Source organism: Gavialis gangeticus, unplaced genomic scaffold (genome assembly GCF_001723915.1).
Source record: "Gavialis gangeticus isolate Ggan-Ray unplaced genomic scaffold, GavGan_comp1, whole genome shotgun sequence".
Classification (NCBI taxonomy): domain Eukaryota; kingdom Metazoa; phylum Chordata; order Crocodylia; family Gavialidae; genus Gavialis; species Gavialis gangeticus.
Genome location: NW_017729000.1, coordinates 4,236,027 through 4,261,784, shown reverse-complemented (window position 1 = coordinate 4,261,784; position 25,758 = coordinate 4,236,027). Strand labels below are relative to the sequence as shown.

The 25,758-nt window shown below is 50.8% G+C and overlaps 1 protein-coding gene across 3 annotated transcripts in view; it reads left to right on the top strand.

Moving 5' to 3' along the window:
- Window positions 1-7,961: 7,961 nt before the first annotated feature.
- Window positions 7,962-25,758, top strand: part of GRIA1 (glutamate ionotropic receptor AMPA type subunit 1) — a 155,579-nt gene continuing 137,782 nt past the window's right edge. Inside the window, exons 1-2 of one of the 3 annotated variants that reach the window (XM_019506104.1) lie at window positions 7,962-8,265; window positions 10,265-10,402. In XM_019506104.1, coding sequence (XP_019361649.1) covers window positions 7,965-8,265; window positions 10,265-10,402 — 439 coding nt within the window. In that variant the 5' untranslated portion in view covers window positions 7,962-7,964. The remainder of the gene's footprint in view (window positions 8,266-10,264; window positions 10,403-25,758) is intronic. The other 2 variants (XM_019506103.1, XM_019506102.1) reach the window with 2 other exon arrangements.

The following is a 25,758-nucleotide window of genomic DNA, read 5'->3' as shown; positions in this document are numbered from 1 at the left end:
CCCACCTACAATGCTGATTTAAGTTTGTGACTAAGCAAAAGCGTAAACTAGGAGCAGGGCACTCTGGGTTTCCGTAAGGGGTTATAAATCAACCGTTCACGGAAAACAGAGTACTGGCAACCACCTCTGTCTAAGGAAGGGCATGCATTTTGGGTAGCACTGTCAGATCCCCGCAATGGGGCTCGGGGGGTACCTGCAGCATTCATCCGAAATGTATTTATAGCACCCGGCGCTAATCTAGGCCTATAAGTGACAGCTTATACCAGGCCCGGTCTGCTCCAAGATGCCCCTGGCTAACCAGACCCATAACAGGGAAACAAGCTACTTGTCGGGTTATGAGCCAGAGGGCCGAGCCGTGCAAACAGACGCACGGCGGGTTCGTACAGATGTGCGCGAGATGCTGCGTTGTGGAAGTGCGATGCCATCCAGATGTCAGAGTGGATCTGCTGGCTTGCTTCTGTGCTCTGTAGGTGTAAGCCATACCCCCAAAAAAGGCACACCCTCATTTAAGCCCCCCCCATGCCTGCCTTTTGCAGCTAGAGGCCAAAATGCAACAGCTTCCCTCTTATGATAAGACGGTATTCACCCCAAATCCTGCAGCATTTTTACGAGAGTGATCTGAATTATTAAGAGTCTGTTCACAGAAAAACTCACTGCAACCATCAAGAGCAGGCAGGCATGAAAGGAAGATCAAGCTGGTTGCAGCAGGGATCCTTGGTGATGTGCACCATGGCTGCGGAGGTGACTGGTTTGCCCAGGTGTATTTGGTGCACGGCTGTCCAACGGTCGGGGATCCCTGGAGTACTCTTTATAACAACGTGGGAACCGACTCTGGTGTCTGTCAAGAAGGGAAGCAGCACCTGCACCTCCCTGCACGGGTGGGATTTGTGACGTATCTGTATCAGGATCAGTCTTGGCATCTGCTGCGCTTCTGGTCCAAGTGACAGAGTGTGACAGAGGCATTCTTCTCCTTCCACTGTGTAAACCTAAAAAAAGTCTATTAAATGCTGATTGAATCCACCCTGAAGGCCTGTAGACTTGTGCAGACAAGGTACTGGCATGCATATCAACTAACTACGTGGTATCTGCTAACGTAAGACCTTTCCCAGCTTTTTCTCCCAAACTCAAGTTGAATGGCATCCTTGAGGAAAGAAGCCTTATGGTTTGGGTTAGCTTTCGACAAGCCGGTAGCTTATGAGGGTCCCAGGGGGCACTCAGAGCTAAAGCACTTCAAGACATTTTGCCGTTGGACCTTGGTTTCTGAGACAGGATGGCTTGGATGAGGAGAGCCAGGGACTGCACTTTCATTGCCTTGCCTCCAGCGTAGCCATTCGTGGCAGTGCGAGCATCGGTCTGCACCCTGCCGCCCACTTGGAGCACGTGCTAACTGCATGGGGTGTGAACTTCTCCGAGTGCACGCATCTCCAGTATACAACACTGTCCCTTCACTTTGGTTACCCTCTGGCTGGTTGCATGACAGCAGGAGACAGCCCCTGCCTGCTGGAGATGTGATTATAACCAGTATAATGTCCATTTACCAGCTGCTGCTTACAAGCTTCCAGTGTGAGCATGGCACAGCAGCTCCAAAGCCAGCTTGACTGACATGTTCATCTTCCAGCCCATTTCCTGACTTAATTATTCCAAGGAAAGCAAGGAGTTATTCCTTATAAATATGGTAATACGTGGATCGCAATGACGACAAGCATTTTGTACGCCGCTCATGCAGAAAGCCAGCGTCTTCCGGCACTCTGTTCACAAATGCCTCGCCAGGCTAGCAAGCGGTTAGGGAACAAAATCCTGTAGTCTCCAATCATCAGGTCCCAAATGGTGCTACCCTCACCCCGAGGATGCTGTCACCATCATTTTTAAACCACCCGTATCCTTGGGCCGGAGCAGCTGCTACGAAGGTGAACTCATGCCCCTGCCTGCATTATAATGTAAAAATAGCCCATTGTTTCTAGTGGGATAATACCAGAAAGATTCATGCTTCGTGTGAGGTTGGTGTTGGGGTGTCCCAGTAAGACTTATACCTAGGAATAAAGCTATGCCTCAGGACAGGAAGGTGTGGAAATGTACCCAAAAAAGTAATAGGCCGTGGGCTTTTGTGTCATTTCTGGAATATCGGAGCACTTCATTTTACAGGTATGGTTGCTATTTGCTTTGAAACATTTCCATATGACAATCGTGGGCCAAAGAAGAGGTGGGGGGGCTCACAGACTCCCTCAAACCATGACTCCTCTTCGTGGATCGGATGCACAATCCCATTCCCCACGGTAGCTAATGTGAATCTGTTCACCGATTTAAAATGGAGAAAACATATTTACTGCATATATTTTAGGGTGAATCGCGAGCACCGGGAGACGAAGGGTCCATACTTCCCAGGTCTCACAAACTGGAGCAAATCCTGAAACTTGGAGCCTCTTTCTTCCCTCTGGACTCATTGCTGGAGATGGTGGTAGAAAGAAACGTCTCTGAGGCCCCCACACTGCTTCTGCTACAGAGTTTGGGGAACTGGGTGGGGGACATGCATCAAAGGGTCCCTAGATGTAGCTGTATTTTGCTTTCCATTAGCAGAAGTCATCTCCTCCAGGGTCTGGAAATGTAGTCGAAAGATCTGATCTGAAAAGTTGGCGAGGGGAAAGCACTGACATTTGGGGCCAGAGGAGTGGAAAGAGGTTGTAGGACAGCCCTGGCCCAGATCGTCAAGCCCTTGTTCTGTTTCTGCTTCGGTGGGAGCTCTTCTGAGTAACGGCTGAGTAAGAAATGAATAAGGAGCTGCTTATCTGGCTCATTGTCACTGGGTTTTGAAACTCCATCTGCCAACTGCAGCCCCCAGTTACCTTTGGAAATAATGCAGGAGCCCTGAAGAGTTTGCAGGAGGCCATTTGCTACATGTCTGCATAGGTGCAAATGCACCGACCTATTGCTGCACGTGTGCGGATGTGTGTACAGACACCTAGATTCTGGCAGTGTGGGCATAAGTGGCTGTCGGTGTACTTAGGGTTATGGTTTGCATGCTCTTCTAGAAGATGGTGTGCAAATCCAGAGGGCCGTCCATGCTCTTGTGCCTGCTCTAATACCTCTGCACATTGCTGTACGATCCGGAGCCAAACCAAAGTGTAAAGGATGGGCTTAGACACAACTGTAACAACGAAGCATCGCCTGTTGCTCATCCTTTCCTCCAAACTTTCCTCCTCCTGAATGCAGCCCGACGCTCCCTGACCCTCCTGTTTGCAGACTTACATAATCCGAAATTACAAAAGTGAGGGGAGCGGCTAGGTAAGAAGAGAAAAAGCCGCGTCTCAAATGAAGCGACACCATTAGCATTCATTTATGCGGAGGCTTTACAAGAAGCCGGATGAGCTGCTTTTTTTTTTTTTATTTAAATTAATCATTATAATTATATCCTGCCCTTTATCAGCAATCTCCTATGGAGACTGTCCAACCAGAAAATAAAAGGAGTTTCAAAAAATAATATTATTTCATTAGCCTCTTTAAAGGCACAAGGGCGCCTCTTGTAAAACACAAGGAACATCCAGGCAGCAGCATTTCTGCAGAGAGGTCAGCTGTATTGTGGGTTTCTTCTTCTTTCCATTTTTCATAGATTGAAATGTTTGCATGGAAATGAGCCTTTTCTTTTTCTTTTCTTTTTTTTTCCACCCAGCAATGTAGCTCTGCTTATATCCTCACTTGGACGCACAGGGGCAGATATTTAAGGCTGGACCTTCTCTTCCAAATTCACCTCCATAGCAGTCGGAGAGCAACACAGGGCCATGCAAAGTGCAGTAGAGGTCCCAGGGGTGAATGTACTCAGGACAGCATCCAATACAGCCTGTTCCTTGATATGGGATTCAAAGATCCTTGTCACGCATAGGTTAGACTAAATGCAAGCCTTGAAAGCGATGGGAAGAACAGCCCTGAAGACTTTATAGGAGACAAGCAGCAGAGTTTGGATTAAGGATGAATGGATCCTCTCCTTTATAGCCAAGAACTGTCTTTAAAAAACAGATGAAGGGGCTTTGAAACTTGTCAGTAGCGTGAATGATGACCTTTCTTTAGAAAGCCCAATCTTTTATACAATGCTTTTACTGGTACCCAGTATCAAGGTGCCACCCCTCTTCACCAAATTAATTCTCCGAGACCTGGTTAATCATCCTATGATAAGCATGTAGCTTTTGCCATTCTTTGGTTTTAGGTAACCTTAGTGGATCAGAGTTAAACTTTGTTCCCTGCGACGATGATGACACCCCTGGCTATTCTGGAGTTGTCCTCACCAAAGCAGCATCTTGAAATAAATACAGACTGGAGTGAATGCTTTATATCCTATGGCATCTGCAGTCATGGAGTAGACACCTGTCTGTATTTGTCCAACTCCAAATTGATAAAATCTCTGTAGAGCCAAGATCTGAATGATGCTGCTTGCTGGACCCCATCAACCTACCTACCTCAACGGGTCATGGCCATTACCGAAATACCCAAGTACATCAACAGTTTCTCCAAGACTAAAATTTGGCCTCTCACCAAAAGCTGATGAGATATATACCACTGCTCTGCCATGTTCATTTAAATTATCTGCATTATAATTGGAGTTACTTCCTGCCATCTGTGTGGTGATGAACCCCAGATAAAGCACCGCGATCTACACGGAAAAGGCAAAACAACCACGCAATATGAGATACAGCGGCCAGCTTTCAACTTGGGTAATTACATTCTGGTGGGTGAAGTGCACTCGACATATTCTCCTGGCTCAAGGTGGACAAAAGCAGGATTATGCAGACATGGAAATGCAAATTAGTTTTGCCTCTATTATTGCATAGTATTACGGGTGCTGCTACCATGATTGTTTCCTGTTAGGGCATTTGGAAGGCAGGCAACCTCCCTCCTCTTTCAGCTCATAAATAGAGGATTTTCTATTAGATGTTGGCTTGGAAGCAGAAATCCACAAAACCTTTCAGGACATAATCTCAGCCTCCAAGAGGCGGCACTTTAAACCGTACAAGAAAAACAGCTGGAAATTAGATCAAGGTGGTGCCAGTCGGCTGCAAATGGAAATTAGTTATAGGTGCAAGCAGAGTACGTATCTTTTCTGTCTGCCTGCAGCTGTCCACCAAATCTGCACTGATGCCCTGTGCCAAAATGCCCAGGTTCAGGGAGATATCTCCTCAATGCAGAGAAGAAAAAGATGTCGGGGGGAAGAGGATTGCTTGACAGCCCCTTAAGGGCAGTGCAGCACTTTTAGGTCGACAGATGCATTTTCCTTCTGCTCTGTCCTGGGATGAGCCTACAAGGGCCTCTATCCTGCAAACTGCCGGCCTTCATCCAGCAAAGCATCAGAGTAAGTGCTTCAGCACTGAAGCCTTCCCTTGATCCCACTGAAAGCAGTGGGACCCATTGCCTGGTGAAATCTCTGCTTTTCCAGAGCAACACCAAAGTGCTTGGCATACTCTGCCGTCATCTCGGGGACCTACGGGTGGATATTCTGCACCGTGTTGCCCGCCAGACGGCTGAAAGATGCTTTTCTAGCAAAAGCCCTGTTAAGATCCCTTGTGCCCTGAACAAGATCTCATTAAGGCAAGGTCCCGTGCCCAACGCATCGTGTGCCCTGAATATTTCATCGCAGCCATGGCTGCTAATGGAGCCGCTCTCCGATCGGCGCTCTCACCGCTTGCTTGTCACATACTTTGGCAAAAGCAGGAATGTGAAAGGCATCTTATCATCATAACACTGACTTCTGTGTGCTTCTGGGAGAAATGCATGTGCTGGAACAGCGTCTTTAGAGATCCTCCCAGAAAGGAGCATGTGGAGGGTCTCCATGCTCCAGAGGACTCAACGTACTTGGCAGTGTGCTGCCGTATGGTCTCTGTGCCCAAGACTACACAAATCCATCGCTGCTGACCATCGCGTCGGAGCTGCTGCTGTTCTTCCACCCACCTAAGGAGCAGCTACGGAGGGTCTGTGGAGCTGCCTCGTGCCCTACCTGCTCCCTGGGGACAGTCCTGCGTCTAGTTTTGCCCCCACCCCACTACAGAAAGGATGTAGCTGAAGAGAGTCCAGTGGAGGGCAATGGAAATGGTTGTGGGGTTGTGGGACAGGACTGGTGAGGAGAGGCCAAGGGACCTGGGCTGATGTTGTTTGCAGAAAAGGAGATGGAGAGGGGATTGAATAGCAGCCTTCATCTCCCTGCAGGGGCCTGCAACAACAATGGAGCTGGGCTGGTCTCAGTGGGGGCAGATGACAGAAGGAGCAATGGGCTCAAGTTGCAGCAAGGGAAGTTGAGGTTGGATATAAGGAAAAACTTTCTCACAAGGAGGGTGGCTCTGGACCAGGTTACCCAGAGAGGTGGTGGAGTCTCCATCCTTGGAGGTTTTGAAGACCCGGGTAGACCAAGCCATGGGATGATGTAGTTGGGGCTGGTCCTGCTTGGAGCAGGGGGTTGGACTAGATGTGGTGTCCTTTGGTCCCATCCAACCCTCAATTTCTAGATTCAGTTCGCACTCCCCAGCAACTGCTGTCCAGGGCTTCGCCGTGGCGCGAGCTCAGTGTGGAAGCAGAGTGGGAAGTTTTCAGCTTCACTGCCCGTGTGTGGGGTTGCTTTGTCTAGTGACAGCCTTTATCCCATGTGAGATCGTAAGCCTTCTCCAGCTCTGTCATCTGCGAAGGACGAGAAATCAGCTTTTCTGGTCTTCCGATCCTCCACTTCATGTCCCAGCACTCTTCCCAGGGGTGCGTCCACCAGCCTCCGTCCCATCTGTCGGGGTATATGGACACCCTGAGATCCGCTCGCACATTCGCCATCTTCATCCTTCTTCCCGGATAAAAAAGTGTCAAACCTGCTTCACTTGTGTCCTTCACCAGGAAGAGACCTCAGTGTTTGTCTGATGATGAGTCCCTCCTCCCCACCCACCCCTCTTCAGATATTTTTATCGTGCTCGCTGAGGCAGTGGGGGCTAGAGGACCCCTGGGTTCCAGCTCTGCTACCGACTCACTGTTTAAACTTGGACAAGTCACTTTGCCTTTATATCTGTTTTTCCTTTCACCTTGAACCTCTCGTGTGTATTAGGGTTGCAAACTGTCCTGGCTAGATATACCTGAACAGCTCTTAGCACCATGGATCCCTGGCCTCGATCAAAGGCCTGTAGATGCAACCCTGAGTGAATTAATGATAATCAAACAATGTTTTTGTCCTCACCGTGGTGCTCATGGGCTGTCACTGGCAAGATATGTGCCTCTGCCCTCAATGTTCCTGAATCCCAAATTGAACCAAAGTGTGTGTGTGTGTGTGTGTGAGGGGGAGAGAGAAACAGGCTATTAAGGCTATTAAAGGTAAAATAGCTTGAAATCTCCATAGAATCGCTGCCAAAAAAAAAAAAAATTAAAAGGCTCAGATAATTATTCAGGTCAAAGTACCCTCCTAGCTTTGATAGCATCCTCATCTGACTGGGCTTGCATGAATTCCTTCAGGAATAAAATGCATTGGTCCAGATTGAACTAGGGAGAGCAGGTTACCAGTGGGCAGGGGGAAAAAGTATGGGAAAGAAGAAGAAAAGCCCCATTTCATCCTTCAGCAGCCCTGCTACCTGCCCCTCTTTTGCGGTCTGGGTTGTTTGTGCCTGATAGGTAGCAATCCGGCTCCCGAGACCCTAAGCATCCCGGTCAGGAAGACATTGATCCGAGACGGTGGAGCTGAGACCTTCCTCTGGAGGAGTTTTACCACCCACCGAACATCTGCACAGCTCCTTTGTGGGTCAGGCTGTGAAAGGAGGGAGGGAGGAAGGGTGATTTGGGGATACGCATGAATCGCCCTGAAAGACAAAGCAGGGGACACCAAAAAGGGTGGCGGGGGGAGGTGGGTGATGGAGGGAGGCTGGAGTCCAGCTATGGAGCTGTATTGAGGCGAGGGAAATTAGCATGTGGGAAGTGCACAGTGTGTGCATGTGAGAGCGAGGGAGAGACAGGGGTGGGCTATGCATGAAGAGCGCTTTCCCTTTCTTTCTCTCGGCGCTCAGTTAATCCTGCTGTCAGTTGGTGTTAAGCAGCAGACGAAGCGCTGGATTCCAGGAGAGGGAGACGCACAGCACCGAAGGCATAGCAGAAGGGAGGTGCGGACAGAAAGAGAGACCAGAGGGAGAAAACCAAATCTATGCTTGGAACTGGGCTTCTTTTTCGCCAATGCAAAAGGGAATATGCAGCACATTTTTGCTTTCTTCTGCACCGGTTTCCTAGGGACGGTGTTAGGGGCCAATTTCCCCAACAACATCCAGATAGGTGAGTTGGAGATGCGAATGACTTCCTTGGGCGAGCAGAAAGGGTCACCGGGGGGGGAAGGAGGGGGTGGCATCCAACCCATTCATTCCTTTTGCTCGCAAAGAAAGGCTGCGGGTCCGTGTAACGGGCAGGACAGGCTGGGCTGGCCGCAGAGCCGCAGCGGCTTCCGATGGGCTCATCGCCACAGAGACGGATCGATTCATTCGGGAGGGAATAAATGCCTGAACAGCAGAAAAAGTGCATCTGAAATGGAGGGTGCAAATAATGATGATGATGATGATAAAGCAGATGGGTGTTTTGTTGCAAGCTCAGGAAAGGACAAGGGGTGGGGGGTCACTGAGAAGCCCCTGTTGCAATATATACCCATTTTGCAAGGTTTCCCCTGGCTGCAGGGGCAAGGTGGGGAAGGACCACAAACACCGTGTGCTGTAACTGTGGGAATGAGGGCAGAACTAGTCTAGGAAGACGCTGCTTTCAGGGCTCGCTTTCCATCCGGTGCCTTTCCCTTATGCTCAGCAAGACCCCTTTATTCCACCCTTTCCCTCCCCGGTGGTGTCACTTTGGTGCCGCGGCACCCCCCGGTTCAGGTTCCCGTACCATTAGCAGCAACAGGGTCCCACAGGGTCCCCTTCTGTCCCTCTCTGGTGCCTCTTCCCGTATCCAGAGCCCCTCTCTTTGCAACGGCAATCCTTTTGCTAAGCCACCGAACTCCTGCCTCCGTCCAGGAGCACAAGCGATGCTTTTATTGCTGTTGATGCTGCTTTCCTCCCCTCCCCCGGCCCAACTCTCGCCTCTCGAGTGCATTCCCATTTATTTAAAGAGATGAACCAGGAGACTGGCTCTCCCTTGAGGCAGCAACGCTTAGGCAGGGGGTTCGGGTGCACAGATGCCCCCTCCGCACTCGCGGGAGACGTAATCTGGGTTGAAAACGTGCAAAGTGCTGTTCCTGCCAATGGGCAGATCTCGGTGCAGTGGCTGATGTTTTTATCTATTTTTTTTTTCCCTGAGCGAATGGCGGGCGAGAGTTGGAGTGAATGGAGCTGCTGAGTCCCTTTGTGCTTCATTTCCCCACCTGCAAAATGGGGGCGAGCGTCTTGGCTTTCCGCATACGGAAATTCAGACCTGTAGCAACCGGTGTGGCATGAGCAGAGGGTAGACACGCTCATGCTTCGGGGCATGGAGGTCAGGAGGAAACCTGGACTAGGCTGTGCCATTACTGGCCACTTCCAGGTTCCTTGTGCCTTCCTCTGCTGCCCACAGGCCGAGGCAGGACACGGGATGTGGGATCCGGCATGGCCCTGCCCTTGGATTTGCCCCCTTGCCCTGCAGTTCTGGGGCTGGAGCGTGCACCTGGTACAAGCACCATCAAGGCCGAGGCTTTGATTGGTCTGGCTAATTTTCTCCACTGTCACCTGTTTGGCGCGACGCTGCAGCAAACTTCCTCCGTGCTGGCAGCAGGTGCCCTAGACAGCAAACTTTGGGCTTCCTTTTCCTCCCGGCCCCTAAATACAATTCACCGAGGGCCAGGTCCTATTGTGTGGCCTCCCGTGGATTCATACCTTCCCTTTTAAAGGGAGCAAACTCGCCCCCCCGGCTGAGTAAGGAGGGGAACATCAGGACTGGGCCTGCATCTGCTGCTGGCCTCGGTGGAGAGGGCACGAAAGTTATTGTTCCTCCTCAAAGACAGCAGCACGGAGGCACGTCTGGGTCCATCCCTTGGAGTTATGCCGGCACCCCCATGGTTCACCCCCTCCCTTAGGACTGCCATGCCGAGGGGGGCCATTGGGCCGGCATGGTTGTGTTGTGTGGATCACATAAATGCCCACCCGACAAAGATGCCCAACACGCGGCTTGTGCCGGGCATCTCCCCGTCGCGACATTTGGTGGCATTAGTCGAGCTGGGCAGCAGCTGCTTCCCCCCGGGGAACGATGGCAACGCAGCGCCTTGCAGCATGAACACCTCTCAGGCCTTTGCTTTGTCTTGTTTTTTTGTCCGCAGGGGGATTATTTCCTAATCAGCAGTCCCAGGAGCATGCGGCTTTTCGGTTTGCACTGTCTCAGCTCACAGAACCCCCTAAGCTGCTCCCCCAGATCGACATTGTGAACATCAGCGACAGCTTTGAGATGACATACACCTGTAAGTAAGGGCTTTCTGGCCCTCCTCTCTCTTCCTCTCTCTTTCTCTCTCCTTTGTTCCTGTCCTCCTGCACGGGTTTCATCTGCCGGGCACAGGAGCCCCAAACTTGAAATTTCTCCATCCAAGCCCGTGCAAAGAAACCATGTGCAGGGGATTTGTAATTCCTTTTGATTTGTTTGGAGGCTTGAGCGAGGGAACTCTGCAGGTGTTCATGAGATGTCTTCTAGTTTCTCCTTTGATGATTTTAAAGTGCCGTATAAAAGCCTTTCAGTTCCTCCTTTTGGTTCCCTGAACCTCTCGCACTTGTCTCATGTCAAGGTTTTCTTGCATCCCCGACACCCTTATTTTTTGTGACCCAGACGTACAGCAAAGATCCCCCCTCACCTAGGACTTTGGAAAGCATCATTTCACTTGGACCTGTCTTCCTCCCGCCATTTCGGCTTTAAGTAGCGCACCACTGTAGAGGGTAGTTGGATGGGTGTATCGAGGCTGGATCTAAAACAGAGTGCCTCAGGCAGTGTGCAAAAGGCAAGGGCTCTGGTTTCAAGTCCTGCTGCAGAGGACAGTCAGGCAAGTGTTTCAGGAGCGGGCGTCATCTCTGCGGGGCTGTTCAAGGGCTCCGTGGCGAGTGGCGAAAGCAAAGCACAGCCCACGGGGCAGCTTCTTGTTCTGTAGTAGAGATGGGAGCGTCCAGAATACAGCTTTGGATGATGTTAGGACTAGCAACAATGATAACGAAGCCCCGTAAAAGGGACCGGAAAATGCCGTGGTTTGCACAGAGCATGCTATGAGGCTCCTTTTTTGTGATGAGAGGCACAGGGCCTTGCAAGAAGGGCTGGAGCCCCTAAAGCAGTGGTCCTCAACCTTTTTTATACCAGGACCCATTGGTAAACATTGGTGGCCAGTCCCAACGCAGTGCCCCTCAATCCCGACCTGCTTTCCCCAACAGCCCCCCAGTGTGTGGGGCTGGGGGTCTCAAGCAGCCCCTTGCAGGTGGGAACTCTGCCAGCCTGCAAGGGAGAAGCCACAAGTTTCCCACGTTTCTCCCCATTTGTAAAGTTTGTCGATCCATTTTTAAAGTTTATTCGCGAGCCTTTTATATATTCTTGCAAGCCATTTTTGGGTCACAGCCTGCAGGTTGAGAAACATTGCCCTGAAGCATCCTTTAATTGGATCCAGTGTTATGCAAAGTGCTTTTATTCTGTGCGTGCGTGCATGTGCCTATGTCCCTGTGCGTGCATGCATGTGCGTATGTCCCTGTGTGTGTGTGCATGTGCGTATTTCCCTGTGCATGCGTGCACATGTGTATGTCCCTGTGCATGCATGCATGGGCATATGTCCCTGTGCGTGCGTGCATGTGTTTATGTCCCTGTGCGTGCGTGCATGTGTGTATGTCCCTGTGTGTGTGTGTGCATGTGCGTATGTCCCTGTGCGTGCGTGCATGTGTGTCCCTGTGTGTGTGTGCATGTGCGTATGTCCCTGTGCGTGCATGCATGTGCGTATGTCCCTGTGTGTGTGTGCATGTGCGTATGTCCCTGTGCATGCATGTATGTGTGTATGTCCCAGTGCGTGTGTGCGTGTGTTTATGTCCCTGTGCGTGCGTGCATGTGTGTATGTCCCTGTGTGTGTGTGCATGTGTTTATGTCCCTGTGCGTGCGTGCATGTGTGTATGTCCCTGTGTGTGTGTGCATGTGCGTATGTCCCTGTGCAGGCATAGGTGTGCATGCATTTGAGAACTGGCTATAGGCACAAAAGGGATGGAAGACCCCTTCCTTATGTGAATCCAGGTGGACGCGTGTGGACTTACATTTGTAGCGTCCTTTTGATTCTCCGAAACACCCTCTCTGCAGTTTAGTCATGCAGAGGGTCAGACTGGGATGGAGATAAACTGTTCTCTCTGTAAAGAAATGCACAAAGGAAAAAAATGTCTTCCTGAAAAATAACCCGGGTAGAGGGTGTGAGAATATACAAGGTATTTCTTCGGAGGAGGGAGGTGTTTCTCTATGAGGTTGTGCAAACTGCAGGGATTTGGATTCATGGAGTCCTTTAGTGAGCACTAGGAGAAAAGAGAGACGAGTAACGATCTGGCCACTCTTACACTGTAGTAGCTAATGATGTCTGTAAAGATTTTCTATTCCCCTTAATATCCGTCTGCTTTGCCAACTAGTAGGATTTCATCAAGCCAGGGAAACTATTCCAGGTCAATTGAATGATGTTTTCTTGGCAGAAGAAACTAGACAAGGTTAGGACAGGCCCTTCTGGTGCCTCTCCAAGGAGGGTGCAACCCACGCGAGACGGCTTCCCGTTTCCGACCCAGTCGCAGGTAACTTGGCAGGTGCCGGGAAGCCTGATCCAAAAGGCAGGTCGTCTTCTCAAAGCCGGCGCATCTGCCCCTCTGGACGCCTGTCACGGAGGACTGTGACTCCACAGACGTCCGTGATGACAGCGGGACCAGGAGCGCGCTCATGCTTACGGCAACCTCCGTCATCCGGGCAGGAGGGAGAGGTGGGCTTGCAACAGCTGATTGGAAGCAGGCGGCCTCCCATAGGGAGGAGAAGCTTCTCAAGCAGCATGTTATATTTAAGTTTTATGTAGGACACCTTGTCCTAGATCAAGGCATGCAGAGCCCTCCAACAGCCCATCTTCACTTGCTCTTCATTTTTTTTTTTTTTTAATTAAAAGCTTCCCCTGTTCTGTTCTCCAAGACTATCGAAAGCAGCTGTTTGGTAGGCCTGGGGAGAGGGGGGCACTCCACCTTCCTAGCCTTGGAGAAGGAAGAGCAAGTGGTCAAAAGCCTGGTCCTTTTGGATGCTCCAAAATCGGGCGTCAGGCTCCTACAGGGAGTTATCCCCTCCCCAACCCAATGGCAAATTCTTCCCCCGAGTGCCAAGGCTCAGACTTCACGCCTTGATTTCTGCGGGATGAAGGCCCTGCTTCCTCGGTGGTCCCTGTCCATCGAGAAGAGGATGCAAGTGTTGCCAAATGCAGACACGGTTGCTTTGTTCCCATGGAGACGCAGCATATTCCATTGTTGGAGCTACCTGCATCCCCGAACGTTGTCTGGGGTAGCCGGGCTGAGCATGAACGCGGTGGTTTGGCTGCCCGGATCCCAGCCCCGCGGCAAGCAAAGCGAAGATGCAGCCGGCTACAGGTGTCTGCATCCTGGTGGCAGTGGCTGCAGCAGCCTCAGTCTAATGGAAATCTGGTTTTAGGAGCAGATGGTGGCTGCAGAAGCATGCGGCTGGGTTAGGGAGCAGCGAGCTGTAGCTAGACAACAGTGCTCGGTGCAACAGGATAGCTTGCAGAAGGTATATATCATCCAGGGAGTGGATGCACTCTCTCTCTGGTCACCTGCAGCTGCCTAGCAAATGATAATGATATGAAAGCAGCCAAAGGGATGCACAAAGCCTTGCCATCAGTGACAATGCTGGATTGAGAACAGCAATTAAACATCCATCCAGGTGATAAGTCAGGTAGACTATCAAAGTGATGCAACTTGTTGCAGCAATACTACTGTGCAGCGATGCTATTGGTATTCCAACGCATCTGATCTTGGAATTGGTGGTATTGCCCAGTAATATAGAGTATTTCTCTTTGGTTAGCTAAAAGCCCCTCCTACATAATGTATGTGTGCGAGTGTCACTAATCTAATCTAATCTAATGTGAGTGTGAGGAAACAAAAATGACATTGATGACCTGCAAGAAAAATAAATGAAAATATTCCTCTAAATCTTAGAAGATTTGGAAAATACCCAGTAAATGTGACACAAGATCCTAATTAATCACCTTACAGTTCAATGACAATGCTCGTATGTGGAAACAATCGACTGGCACCTTCCCCATGGTCACATCAGATGCCTTTGCATGGTGTTTAGATGTGTTACCTAGTCCCGTAGCGAAGGGCTTATGAGACTAGACAGGCTGCCGCTGTAATGTTAGCTCAGCTTGGAAGAGGTCACGTATTTCTGTCTCTTGGAGCGTAGTGTTAGCTGCTCGGAGGAAATCGAAATGTTACAACCCACCCACCCGCAGAAGCAGGTCCCAGGACAAGGTCGAGGCAAAAGAGTGATAGCAACAGGGATGGAGGGAGGCAAGAAGCTGGACAACTTTGGGGTCGTGTTCAGGGATGTACTCTCTGGTCCTGGCTCGGGTCATAATTGGAAGTGGGTTTGGTGGTCTCTGAACCTTGCAAAACTCACCAGGTACTTGGTGCTGTGATGGGTCGTCAGCATCTGCTCAGGTGGGGTCCAAGGAGGCAGGAGGTGCTGCAGTTTGGGTGCAAAGTGGCAGCCCGGAACAACATCTCCAGCTTGGACCCGATGATTTTCCAGGATCCTTTCTGGCCTTTCCGTCTATGAATCTATGGACACGGCTGCAATTTCCTAGCCGAGACGGGGAGCCAGCCGTACAAAAGGTGATGCTGCCTGGGGCTGAAGCGCCCTGGCAGAGCGGTTGGTGAGGAGTTTGCCCCCAGTCTGTATGCATCGGGATCTGTTTCCAGCATATGTAGCTCGCTGGTGGGGAGGGAAGGGGGCTCTTGGTGCTGAGCCACAGAGGACACTAGTGACTTGAGCTGCAGGTACTTAGTTCAAACTGTCTCGGTGCCAACTAGCCCCAAGCTGAAGCACCCTCGTGCCCCCGTCAGCCCCGCCGCAGCACATGGAGCCTGGTCGGAGCAGCCCTGGGCTGGCAGGCTGACCCCCTGGGTCCACTGCTAGTCCAGGTTGCTCTGACCAAGCTCCTTAAGTGCTGTGCATGAATAAACCCCGGAGCAATAAGCACTGGAGTTTATTTGTGTGCATTAATTGCACAGGTAGATGTTCCCTGTTTGCCTACAGATCCCAAAACAAGGGACCACCCCCCATCCAGAGCAGGATCTTTGGGTGCTACTGTAAGATTAATTGTGCTAATAATTAATTCCGTCATAAATATTAAAACGGGTAGAAAAAGGGAACGATGCGTGGCTGCTTGTCAAAGCTGTGTACCAGAAGCTGTGAGGAAGGGATCTGTGCTGCTTGGTTATGTTCTTATCAATATTTGATAGCAGTAATAATATTTAAAAGTTGAACTGGAAACAAATGATTTCTCTCTCGCTGTCTCCCCCCTGCTCTCCTGTGAATCCCCTGCCTGCTTCGCTGTAGAGATACAGTTCTTCTGTACCTCCCTCCTCATCTCTCCAATTACTTTCTCGAGACAGGAAGTCATAGGCGTACATTTTAATGCTCTCAAATGAGGATCTAAATTGGATTTAATTAAACAATTATTGTATGTTGAATTAAGAAACCCTCTTTGTTGACACACACCCGCACGGTGGCCTCCATTTCAGGGAAGGGGGCCACCGTAATTATTCTGGCAGCAATCAATTAAAAAGCAATTTTGCAATTCCACTTCTTCAGTCCCGGTGAGCCCTTACCTGCAGTGCTGTGCAAGTGTTTCGTGTGGGTTTTTTTTGTTTTGTGCTTGGTTGGTTTGTTTCTGGGATGCCATACCAATCCCATAAGGGATGTCTTTCTGTATGACCTGGCATGTTAGATACACCTGCTTAGCATGATTTAAGGCAACTGCCACATCATGATCCAGTGCTATCTACTGCATGCCATATATAGGTACTGCAAGAAGCTACATCTCTGGTTTAGTTGGAAACAAAGTCCTGGTGCAGCTAGGACCATCTCCTGTGGCTCGTGGAGCTGCCAGTCACAACAGGATCGATCAGGGATGAGGGTGCTGGGCATCGTGCAGCATTGGCCCCCCAGTTTTATACGTCTAAAGTACTAAGGGTTGTTCGGCAAGGGGCTGCCACCTTGCAGAAAGATGCAAACACAAGTGGGAGGCGCAAGGGTATGCAAGGTGCATTTCTCACAAGACCTAGAAAGAATGACTTCTGAATCAACCTAAATGCAAGTTTTCCAGGATCTTTCGGTGGGGGGGCAGCTGCCTTCCAGCTCACACAATCATTGGTGCTGGCACATAACATGATTGCTAGGAAGCAATTTACTATAGATTAAAACCCAGGGTAAATTTGCTCTGTGCTAAGGAGCAGACGCATGACCTGCGGAGCCAAGCTGGCTGCCCAGAGTAGATGCCCTTACAGTGCTTGGCCGTGTGGTGGCAAGGGATCTAGTTTGCCCTTGCAGTCGAGGATGATGGTCTTCCATGGCTGTCTAATCCGTGGGTCTGAAGATTAAGGCTGATCCGGGATTGCAGGGGCACGTGTTTCCGTGCGGGGTGGGTGGCTCTGGTTTCTTGGTTCGGTTCGCGGCACGCCATTTCTGCCACTCCCACTTGTTCCCTCCTCTGTTGTCGTCGTGAGGTTTCCAAGTCCTGAGATCCCTGCAGCAAACTCTTCCTCCATGTGGGGCGGTCCTGGGCAATAGTCTCCTATGAATTGATGTCAACGTTGCATTGTTTTCAAGTTGGCCTCGAGGGTGTCCTTGAAGCGCTTTCTCTGCCCTTCTCTTGAGCGTGCGCCTTGACTGAGCTGGGAGAACGAGACTCGCTTCAGGACGCAGACATCCAAAGGATGTGTCCGGCCCAGCAAAGCTGAAGCCAGGCGATCGTCCCCTCGATGTTCATTGTGTTTGCTTGTGAGAGGGCGCTAATATTGGTGCATCTGTCTTCCCAGTGGGTTCGAACGATCTTCCTCAGGCAGCATGGATGGTGCTTCTCCAACGACTTGGTGTCTCCTGCACATTTGTCCATGTTGGCACTGAGTAAAATCCACCAGGGAAGGAGATGCATGGCAAGTCCTACCTAGCCATTTCACATTGTGCTGCATAGTAAAGTTATTTTGCAAGGGGTCGCTTAACCCCGGATACGTATGGGAGAGTCCTTCCTGCAATCGCAGGAAGATGCAGGTGCTACCCAACTGCTATTTGCCAAGGACAAAGGTTTTCTGGAGTCATGTTTGTTTTTTGCTTTTTACCTGCCTCGAAAGATAGCAGGGTGATTTATTTTCAGAGTGGCAGCATTTTTTTTTTCCTCGCGGGCAATAGGAGAGATGCCAGGGGAGCTGAGCGGAGCTCATGTGTCAGCCAGGATGAAGAAGACTCATGGAAGGAAAAGGGGAGGGGGGTGCAAAATTTCACACCTGCAAAACTAGCCTCTCCTCTGGGAAGGATGTGAGCGACTCATTCGTGACAGCAGAGGAGCACGTGGAGGAGTCGGGGCTAGCCGGGCAGCGTGTTGCAATGAGGCTTCAGACGGAGCACAGTCGGATGCTCGGCTACAACCGCGGCTGTCAGTCACTGCCCACCTCTCCCTCTCTCCAAAATCGCCGATGCAAGCTTTTCCAGGTCAAAAAGACCCTGTCAAGTCGTGTAGGCGCAGAGCTCGCGTTTGGCATGTTTTACAGACATGTAGTGAAATCCTAGTGGGTACTTAAGAAATAGAGCGGCTTCTTTCGCTGCCCCCAGCTTCAATGGGCATTTTTATAACTTAATCTTGGGGATGGGAGACCCAAATGCAAGAGGTCGGTGGTGGTAGAAATGGAAAGAGCCTCGGTTTCCTTCCAGCGCCTGAGCTGAGTGACGTGAAGCCAAAGGGAGGTGGCATCTTCGCGCTCTCAGACCTCTCTGCGCCACTGGCAGTGCAGGGACAGGTGCAAACTTGCTTTTGGTTTCAGCAGTGAAGGTGCGGGTGCAAACTTGCCGGTAGCGAAGGTAAGGGGCAAACATGCCTTTCATTGCATCCGAGCAGAGGTGGATGACATCCCTCAGCCTGGGAGCAGGCCTATAGTTGCAAAGGGCCACCCTTGCTCGCAGGGCCTGGTGCCTCAAAGGCACTGTGAGCCGTCGCGCAGCAAGCCAACGAGGCTCCTTGCAGACCGAAGCGCTACGCGGTGTCCGAATCCGGCCGTTAGCCACCTTCCATGCTTCCACGTCCGAGAGCTTCGAAATCATGCAGCAGGCTGTTAATAACACCACATTGCACCCTCTCGCCTTGTTCTTATGCTGAGCCAATTAGTCATTAGCCCGCAAGATAACACTCTCAGTTGATTTGCTCTTACTGCCCTTTAATAGCAGTTCCCATTCAATCCCTCCCGGGCACATTTTAAAAAGCATTGTTTCTTCATTAATTCCCCTCGGTAACCTTCCCCCCAGAAAGCCATTTGCACTGAAACCCTTACATAAAGTACATCCAGAGTTGATGCTTAAAAAAAAAAAAAAAAAGAGCTGCTTTTTTTTATGTTGCACAAACCTGATGGATCTCTTTTAAGGATGTGACAGCAAGAAGCAACACGGCAGCAAGTAGCAGAGCAGTTTTACCACTCCTCGGAGGGGCCTTCCACTTCTTATTTCTTTCATTTGATGGAGTAGAGCAATGTAGAGAAGGACTGTTGCATATGGGGGACAGGCTGTGGGGAGGTTCAAAAAACTCTTGGTTTTTATTTAATAAGAAGTCCTGGCTCTATGGTAATGGAAAGGGGTAGTTCACCGTATAAGTCGTTCAGTGGGCAGGATAGACATGCGCCTTTATAGACTAACATCCAGCTATGGAGCACAAGCTTTCATGAACCTGAGTTCACATCATCAGATTGCAGTAATGGAGACAGAGGAGGAAGAGATGAAAGGTGGAGGGATGAAGGGCCAAAATATAGCTATAAAACCTTTTCGGGGAATCTGCCATGATCTCACTTGGAGCAGGGATCTTGTGCTCTTGTGCTTGAGCAAAGCATCCCTGAACAAAAGACATCCAACTCGGTGGTCTTCCTGTTAATCTGCCACCTGATGTCCCCATTTGTTTCCCATCTGCGTGGCACTAACACAGCCCAGAAGGATCACTTGTAGGCCTTGCTGGAAGTAGAGCTCTTCCAGCATCTCTCTGCAAAAACCAGCTGGTTCAGGGAGTGCACAGAGGTGCGCACGTGTCTCCTGGGTGTATGCTCAGTTTGCTTTGAAGGGAATGGGAACAGGTGAGGGAGCCAGCGGGACTCTGCTCGGTGGTCCCATCCAGCCAAGGTAAATCAGGATGAGCTCCCCCAGGGATGTAGCCAGCTTCCTGCAACGTGGTTCGGAGCGGGGTCTTGAGGCAAACACCCATGGGCAGATAAGCATTGCAATCCTAGACACCATGGCAAATGCAAAGGGAACCAAACATCCTACCCTGCAGCCTTCCCAATGTCACCATTTGGCATGGAGGAAAGCTCTGAGTATCTTTACTAATAGTCTCGGAGGGGCTTTCGGGGGGGAGCAGCCCCTTTCTCTCAACCCAGCACCGCTGCTGCTACCCTGCCTCTGCTAGTCCCAGCTCTGCTGCTTTTCCATAGAGGAAATGGCAACCTTCCCACCTGCAAACTGGGAGAGAAGCACCTGCCAACACAGCCCCGTGCTCACAGGGACCTGGCAGGCACCGTAATGCTCTTGCATTACTAGACTTGTATTGCCCAAGGTCGAGGATGAGAAGGGCCAGAGATGTGAATGCTGGCTGTGGTGTTGGGGGAAAGCACGCCGGAGGACACCCGGGGAGGAAAGGAGAGCACCGCTGCGCAGCTCTGCCTGTGTCAGCGAAGCGCAGGGCCGGGCTGCCGAGAGGAGCTGCGGCTGAGAAAGAGGGCTGGTCTGCAGGGAGTTGGGAACTGCCTTTGTACAGGAGGTGATTAATGTCTTTAATGAACTACCGAAGGAAGCTTAAATCGCAGCTCTGCTTGGCTAAGGGAGGAGCATCATAGTAACTGGATCTGTGCTGCTCTGCAGAGCAGGATGGTATTTTCAGCCTTCCCCATCACGTGAGCTGCCTTCTCACCCCACAGTTCAGGGCATGGAGCAGGCTGGATTTAGCCGCGGGCCTGTCTGCGTTCTGGGGAGTTTTCTGTGTTGGTCAAGGCAGCCGGCTGCTGCCGGGAATCAGTGAGCTGCATGACTTTAATTCAGGGCTGGGTGTGAACCCTTCCTTGCTCGTGTCCCGGTGGGGCCTTGCATAGAGACTGTCAAACAGAGACATCAAGGGACTAGAAGCCTTGAAAGATTGCTAACTTGGGTCAGCTTAGACAGACGAGGACCCCAAGTCGTCACTGTCTCTTAGCTTTTTTGCAACCCCCAATGCATGGGTGGGTGGCCACAGTCTCATTCCTGGAAAAGCCTGTCTCGTCTCACTTGGCAATCTCAGCAGCGGGGCTTAAAAGTGAGAAGAGAAAGCCCCCAGATCCTGGAAATGAAGCTACCCACTCCAGGTTCACCCCAAGATGGGAAGCCTCCCTGAGCTGTCCCCGTGCAGCATCCTGTCATGTCAAGGGCTTAGCAAACCAGCACTTAACTTACAGGCTGGCAGAAGTGCCCATATACCTGCGCTGATTGCCAGCTCTCTAATTACAATTCCAGGTTACTGAGGTTTGGAGTGCAATTTAGACGCAGGAGCCCTCCAGTTGCATCGTAAAAACTGCTCTAGGATCTTTTATTTGTTCCAATTAGGACGTGTAATCGGGCATTCGGGGTCCAACCTGGTTTGCTCTTTGGAGCTGTGTGATCAGTCGTGTCATGCCTCGCACAAAGCCCTCCGTGCGCTTGGAGCGGGATGGCCGTTCAGAGATTGCCACGGGCAGTTGCGGGGCTGCCAGGAAGCCCTTTTCCCCCTGCAGCTCCAGCTCAGGTTTGGTCATGTGTAGAGACAATACGCTCCCTAACTTCAGACCCACATGTACCCCCAGAGAGGAGCAAGGCATAACTAGCCAGATAGACTGATTTGCAAGGGGTTGTAGGCCTGGGATCCACTTACCTATGGGCTCAGTAGCCGTTCACACGCCAACTCCTCCATGCGCTGCGGTGGTGTTGGACCCTTCGGCCCCTCTCTCCTTAGCAGCATGACCATCCTGGCAGGGCTTCTCATAGCAGCCTTGCAGTCGTCCTTTCTCCCCCTCTGCACCAAGCCAGGGGAGGCACCAGCAATGCAGATGCACAGCCGTGCCAGCCAACGGATGCAGCAGCAGAGAAAAGAGGCCTGGTGGGGCTATTTTTGCAACTCAGGACTCGACGCTCATTCGCAGCCTGCTGTGAGCCACCATCGCAGGTTTGCATGCTAGTCCTGAGGTGCAAGCACCTCTCCCTCTGCTCCTCGCCGCCCATCCGCAGTTCCTCTGCTGGCATCGCCCCAGGAAGGCAATGGCTATTGATGCCCATGGAGGTTTTGCACTCAAACCCCAGAGGGAACAGCAGATTGCAAGGAGAGCACAGGGACTGCTGCAATGGGACAGGAAAAGGCCATACCTGACTCTTCCTCAGCCAGGATGCTTTGTCCCACTGGCTCATTTGGGCTCCTCTGTGCACAGCAGGTTCCCTCAATCCCAAGATTTGCTGTCTGGGGAAGTGTGTCCCTGGCATTAAGAGACCTGGGCTATGAGCAGGTTCCTGCCAGGGCTGGGTGAGCAGGAGCAGGGACTGCTGCAATGGGACAGGGGACGGTGTCTATGGGACCCCGCTGGGTTGGGTGGGATGAAGGCAGGAGGGAATGGACCAGATCCTGCCTTCATCTCGGTTACGACTGCCACAAGCGACGTGACACCTCGATTCAGACCAGGAGCCAGAAGTGCTTCAAGCTATCGTACGTGGCTCTTGGCAGAAAAATCGTCTGTAAGGCGATGGGGGGATTTTATGGCATGCATTGGCTACGCCTTTGCTGCAACTGTGAATAATGCAACACCCACGCTAGGTCTCTCTCTAGCAATGTCAACTGGGGTTTCTTTTTGCTTTAACTGGAGTGCATTTGCCCCAGCTCCCCCCAGTGATGTTGCTCTGACTCTCGTACTGCCTGCAGCCAGGCCCAAGCATCCTGGATTGAAGCCCTGCTATTGCGTGTCCAAGGCACACGTGACGCCGGGCAGGCTGCTTTCTTTATTTGCTTCCTACTTGATTAAGGGACATAACTCTCTGAGGCCCCACTCATTTCTTTATTTTCTTCTGAGAGCCCCAAGCGCCAGTCCTTCATGCAGCAAAAGTCAAAGCCGTGCTTCGCAGCGGCACTGTCCGAACTCATGTATTACCAAGGGAAGGATGCGTTCCTACGCATCCTACGTGATGTTACCCACTTGTTTGTACGATGTTACCCACTTAGCTCCTGAAGTATTACAGCAGGAGGAGAAATGCCTCCAGCCCCTGGGGGGTCCTGGGTGTGCGGGTCCTGCTTTCTTTTCAAAGCCAGTTTTTGCCTGGAGGAAAGGTGCTTTCTGCAACGGCAGGTTTTGAGCAAGCGTTTGAGAGGAGTCAGATTGGAAACCGGGGACCTGAGCACCGCTGAGACTTTGGGGGGGGGTTCAAAATCCTAACCCGTCCTCCCTCTGGATCTGAGTTTTGAATAACCCTCAGTCTAACCACCTGCAGTGCGTGGGGTGCTGGATTTCGGGCTTTCATTCGTATTGCCTGACTTCGGCCCGTTGCAGCAGGAAGGCGGTAGGTGCGAGTGAGCGTGGTCCTAGTGCTCTGCTCGAGGAGGCCCAATGCTGGGAGTCGGTGGCTCCAAAGGTTAAAGGCAGGTCCTCGGAGCGGAAAGAGCAAGATTTCTACGATGGCTGAAGTGTCCTGGAGGAGCTGAGGGTGGGGTGGGGAACCTGGGCATGGGGCATTAGGGTGTGCCGTAGTTCAGGACTGAGGAGCAGTAGCATTGACAGGGGGCCCAGCCCTGGCTCTCGAGAGATGCCACAGCTCCTTAACGTGGCTTTTCTCCCCTTGCTGTCCCTGACTGCAGCTGAGGCTCCTAGTTCCTTGCTTTCAACAGCAGTGCATTTACATTCACAATCTTCCATCAAAAGGAAATCGTACTTGACAGTAGCCTTTTAACTACCGAAGAACAGCGACTAGAAAGAAGCTGGAGGTTGGCTTCACATCCCTCCTTTGTCCCCTCCTTCCCTTCTCTCTTTTTTGTGGGTTTTTTGACATTATGAAAATGAGAAGCAGCTGCAAGCCCTTCAAATCACAAATGAAACCAGGAGCGCCAATACCTCTGCTAACAACTCATTTATTACCAGGCGGCAGACAGTTTTTGCTGCACCGGTACCGTCTACTTTGCTTAAAGATGCTGTGTGGAATCGAAAACAATTTGCTTTGAGACCTGGCGCGGAGACCGGCCGTGCGCGCGTGTTTGGAGGGACGCCTTCCTCGCCACCTGGCTACCTCTTGGCAAAATCGAGAGGAGCAGCACTCGAACGCACGCAGCACGTGCCCCGAGGCCTGTGCAGAGAAACGCTCGCTGCTCCAAGCCTCCCGGCTCTTTCTTCTGCCAAGTGCAAGGCCACGGTTGCCCAAGTGGAGCAAGAGCTGCTGGCTCTCACGGCCGGAGAGGCGGGTGGGGTGGCCACTGGGCTGGGTGAGGTTGCCTTGAGCAGAAAATAAGGACATCCTTGCACCCAGTCAAAGTGCAATAGGAAGACATGTGTCCGGGCTTCTGCCCTTGGCAGAAAGAGATGCGTGAGCACGCGGATGCTCAGGGGAAACCATCTTCATTGCAGGCCTTGAGGAGCAAGACCCAAAATTTCCACCCTCTTGAAACTCTCTTAGAGTACGTGGCCCGGCGGAGGGAGAGCTAGGTTCGCCCAGCGCTATGTATGGGGTCAGGGCGTTTGCTGGTAAGCTGGTAAAACACGTGCGGTTGTCGCTACCGTGGGATGGGTGATCTTTGTGGCATCTGGGTTGGCAAACTTCTTGTGGGGTTTGTTTGGTTTTTTTTTTTTGAGTTAGCTGGTGTTTTTAAACCTTCCTGCCTGCAATTTGAACCACTGATTTTTTTTTCCCCCCCCCCACAAAGGCAAGCCAGGTTTTTTGGATCATCTCTCTTGGGCATTTTCTGCCGTTGTGCCATATAGGCCCCTCATCTTGCACCCTGGACTTGAGAGGTGTTACACCACACCGTTTGCAAAGGATGATCCCTCTCCCACACACTTGTGTCCAGCTAACGGGCATCGTGCATCCAGCCCGCAGACCGTGCCTGGCTGCTTCTCTGTCCCCTCTCTACTTTCCTCGCAGCCGCTGCATTTTCCAGGCTCTGCTCCATTTGCTGGCCCCTTCTGTCCTCTCAGCCTCATTTCCCACGGGTGAATGCCCTGACCCTTGCTTCATAATCATAATGATTTCCCTGCTGTCTGCCTGGTGCATCTTCCTCTTGGTTTTCACCTCCTGCTTCGCTCATCCACTGTTTGGGGGATGGCAGGTCTTCCTGCCGGGGCTGTTGTACAGATCTGAGCACTGGGGCCTCAGCTGCTAAGTGTGGCTTGAAAGCACAGATAGGCCTCATTACAAGTACATATTGAAATGGGTTGGGGGGCTGAAAAATGGATTTCTATCTATGGGAGTTTTTTTTCCCCGTGAAATGTGCCCACTTTCAATAAAAAATTTCAGTATTTTGCCACAAAACAGCCCTCCCTCAAACTAAAAGGGTTCCCCTGTTTTATTATTGTGATGAAAAGTCAGCATTTTGTATGTACAGGGGTGTGTGTGTTAGACACGGAGAGAGAGAGATGATAGATAGATAGATAGATAGATAGATAGATAGATAGATAGATAGATAGATAGATAGATAGATAGATAGATAGATAGATAGATAGATAGATAGATAGATAGATAGATAGATAGATAGATGGTGCATGTTAGGTATCTATATATAGAGAGAGAGAGAGAAATAGCATATGCACCATATATGGATAGATATACAGTATATCTATATATGGTACGTGTTAGATATCTATATCTACAGCTATCTATATATGGTGCATGTGTTATATCTCTATATATCTCTCTATCTATATCTATATATATGCATATATATATTATATTCTCTCTCTCTCTTTCATATATATATATATATATATGGCGCGTGTGTGTATATGTATATATATGCCATACAGAGAGAATATAATATGCCATATTGCCGTGTGTGTGTGTGAAAAATTCCATGTGGAATATAAACCCTACTTTCAGGGAAGCTCTGTATACAATTAATAAGGAAAAAAACCCACCCTCTCCTAACCAGGGTTTAAGTCTCAGAGTCAAAATTTCATTCCCAGCTCCAAATAAATAAAGGAAATGATTCTCCCCCTTTTCAGCCTCTAAAAAGGGCCTTGTCCTATAGCAACCTCTACTTCTGATGCCTAACCCTGTGCGGAGCCTCCCCGCAACATAGCCAATATCCAGACAATTTCCAGGTGCCTGTGCCTTTTAGAGGACTTGTAAAATGTGCCTATTTAGCAAGGCTCAACCTTCAGTATGGTGAAGCCACCCCCTCCCCTTCCCAACACTATTGTAAAGACCATTTCAGGGAAGAAGATGACAGCAAGAGAGAAGAGCCAGTCTAGTGGGTATCAGTGACTCTCCCAGGTGAAAGTTTTGCTGAAGAAATTCACCCCCAGTACTGAACAGACCAGGAAACTCCTCTCCATT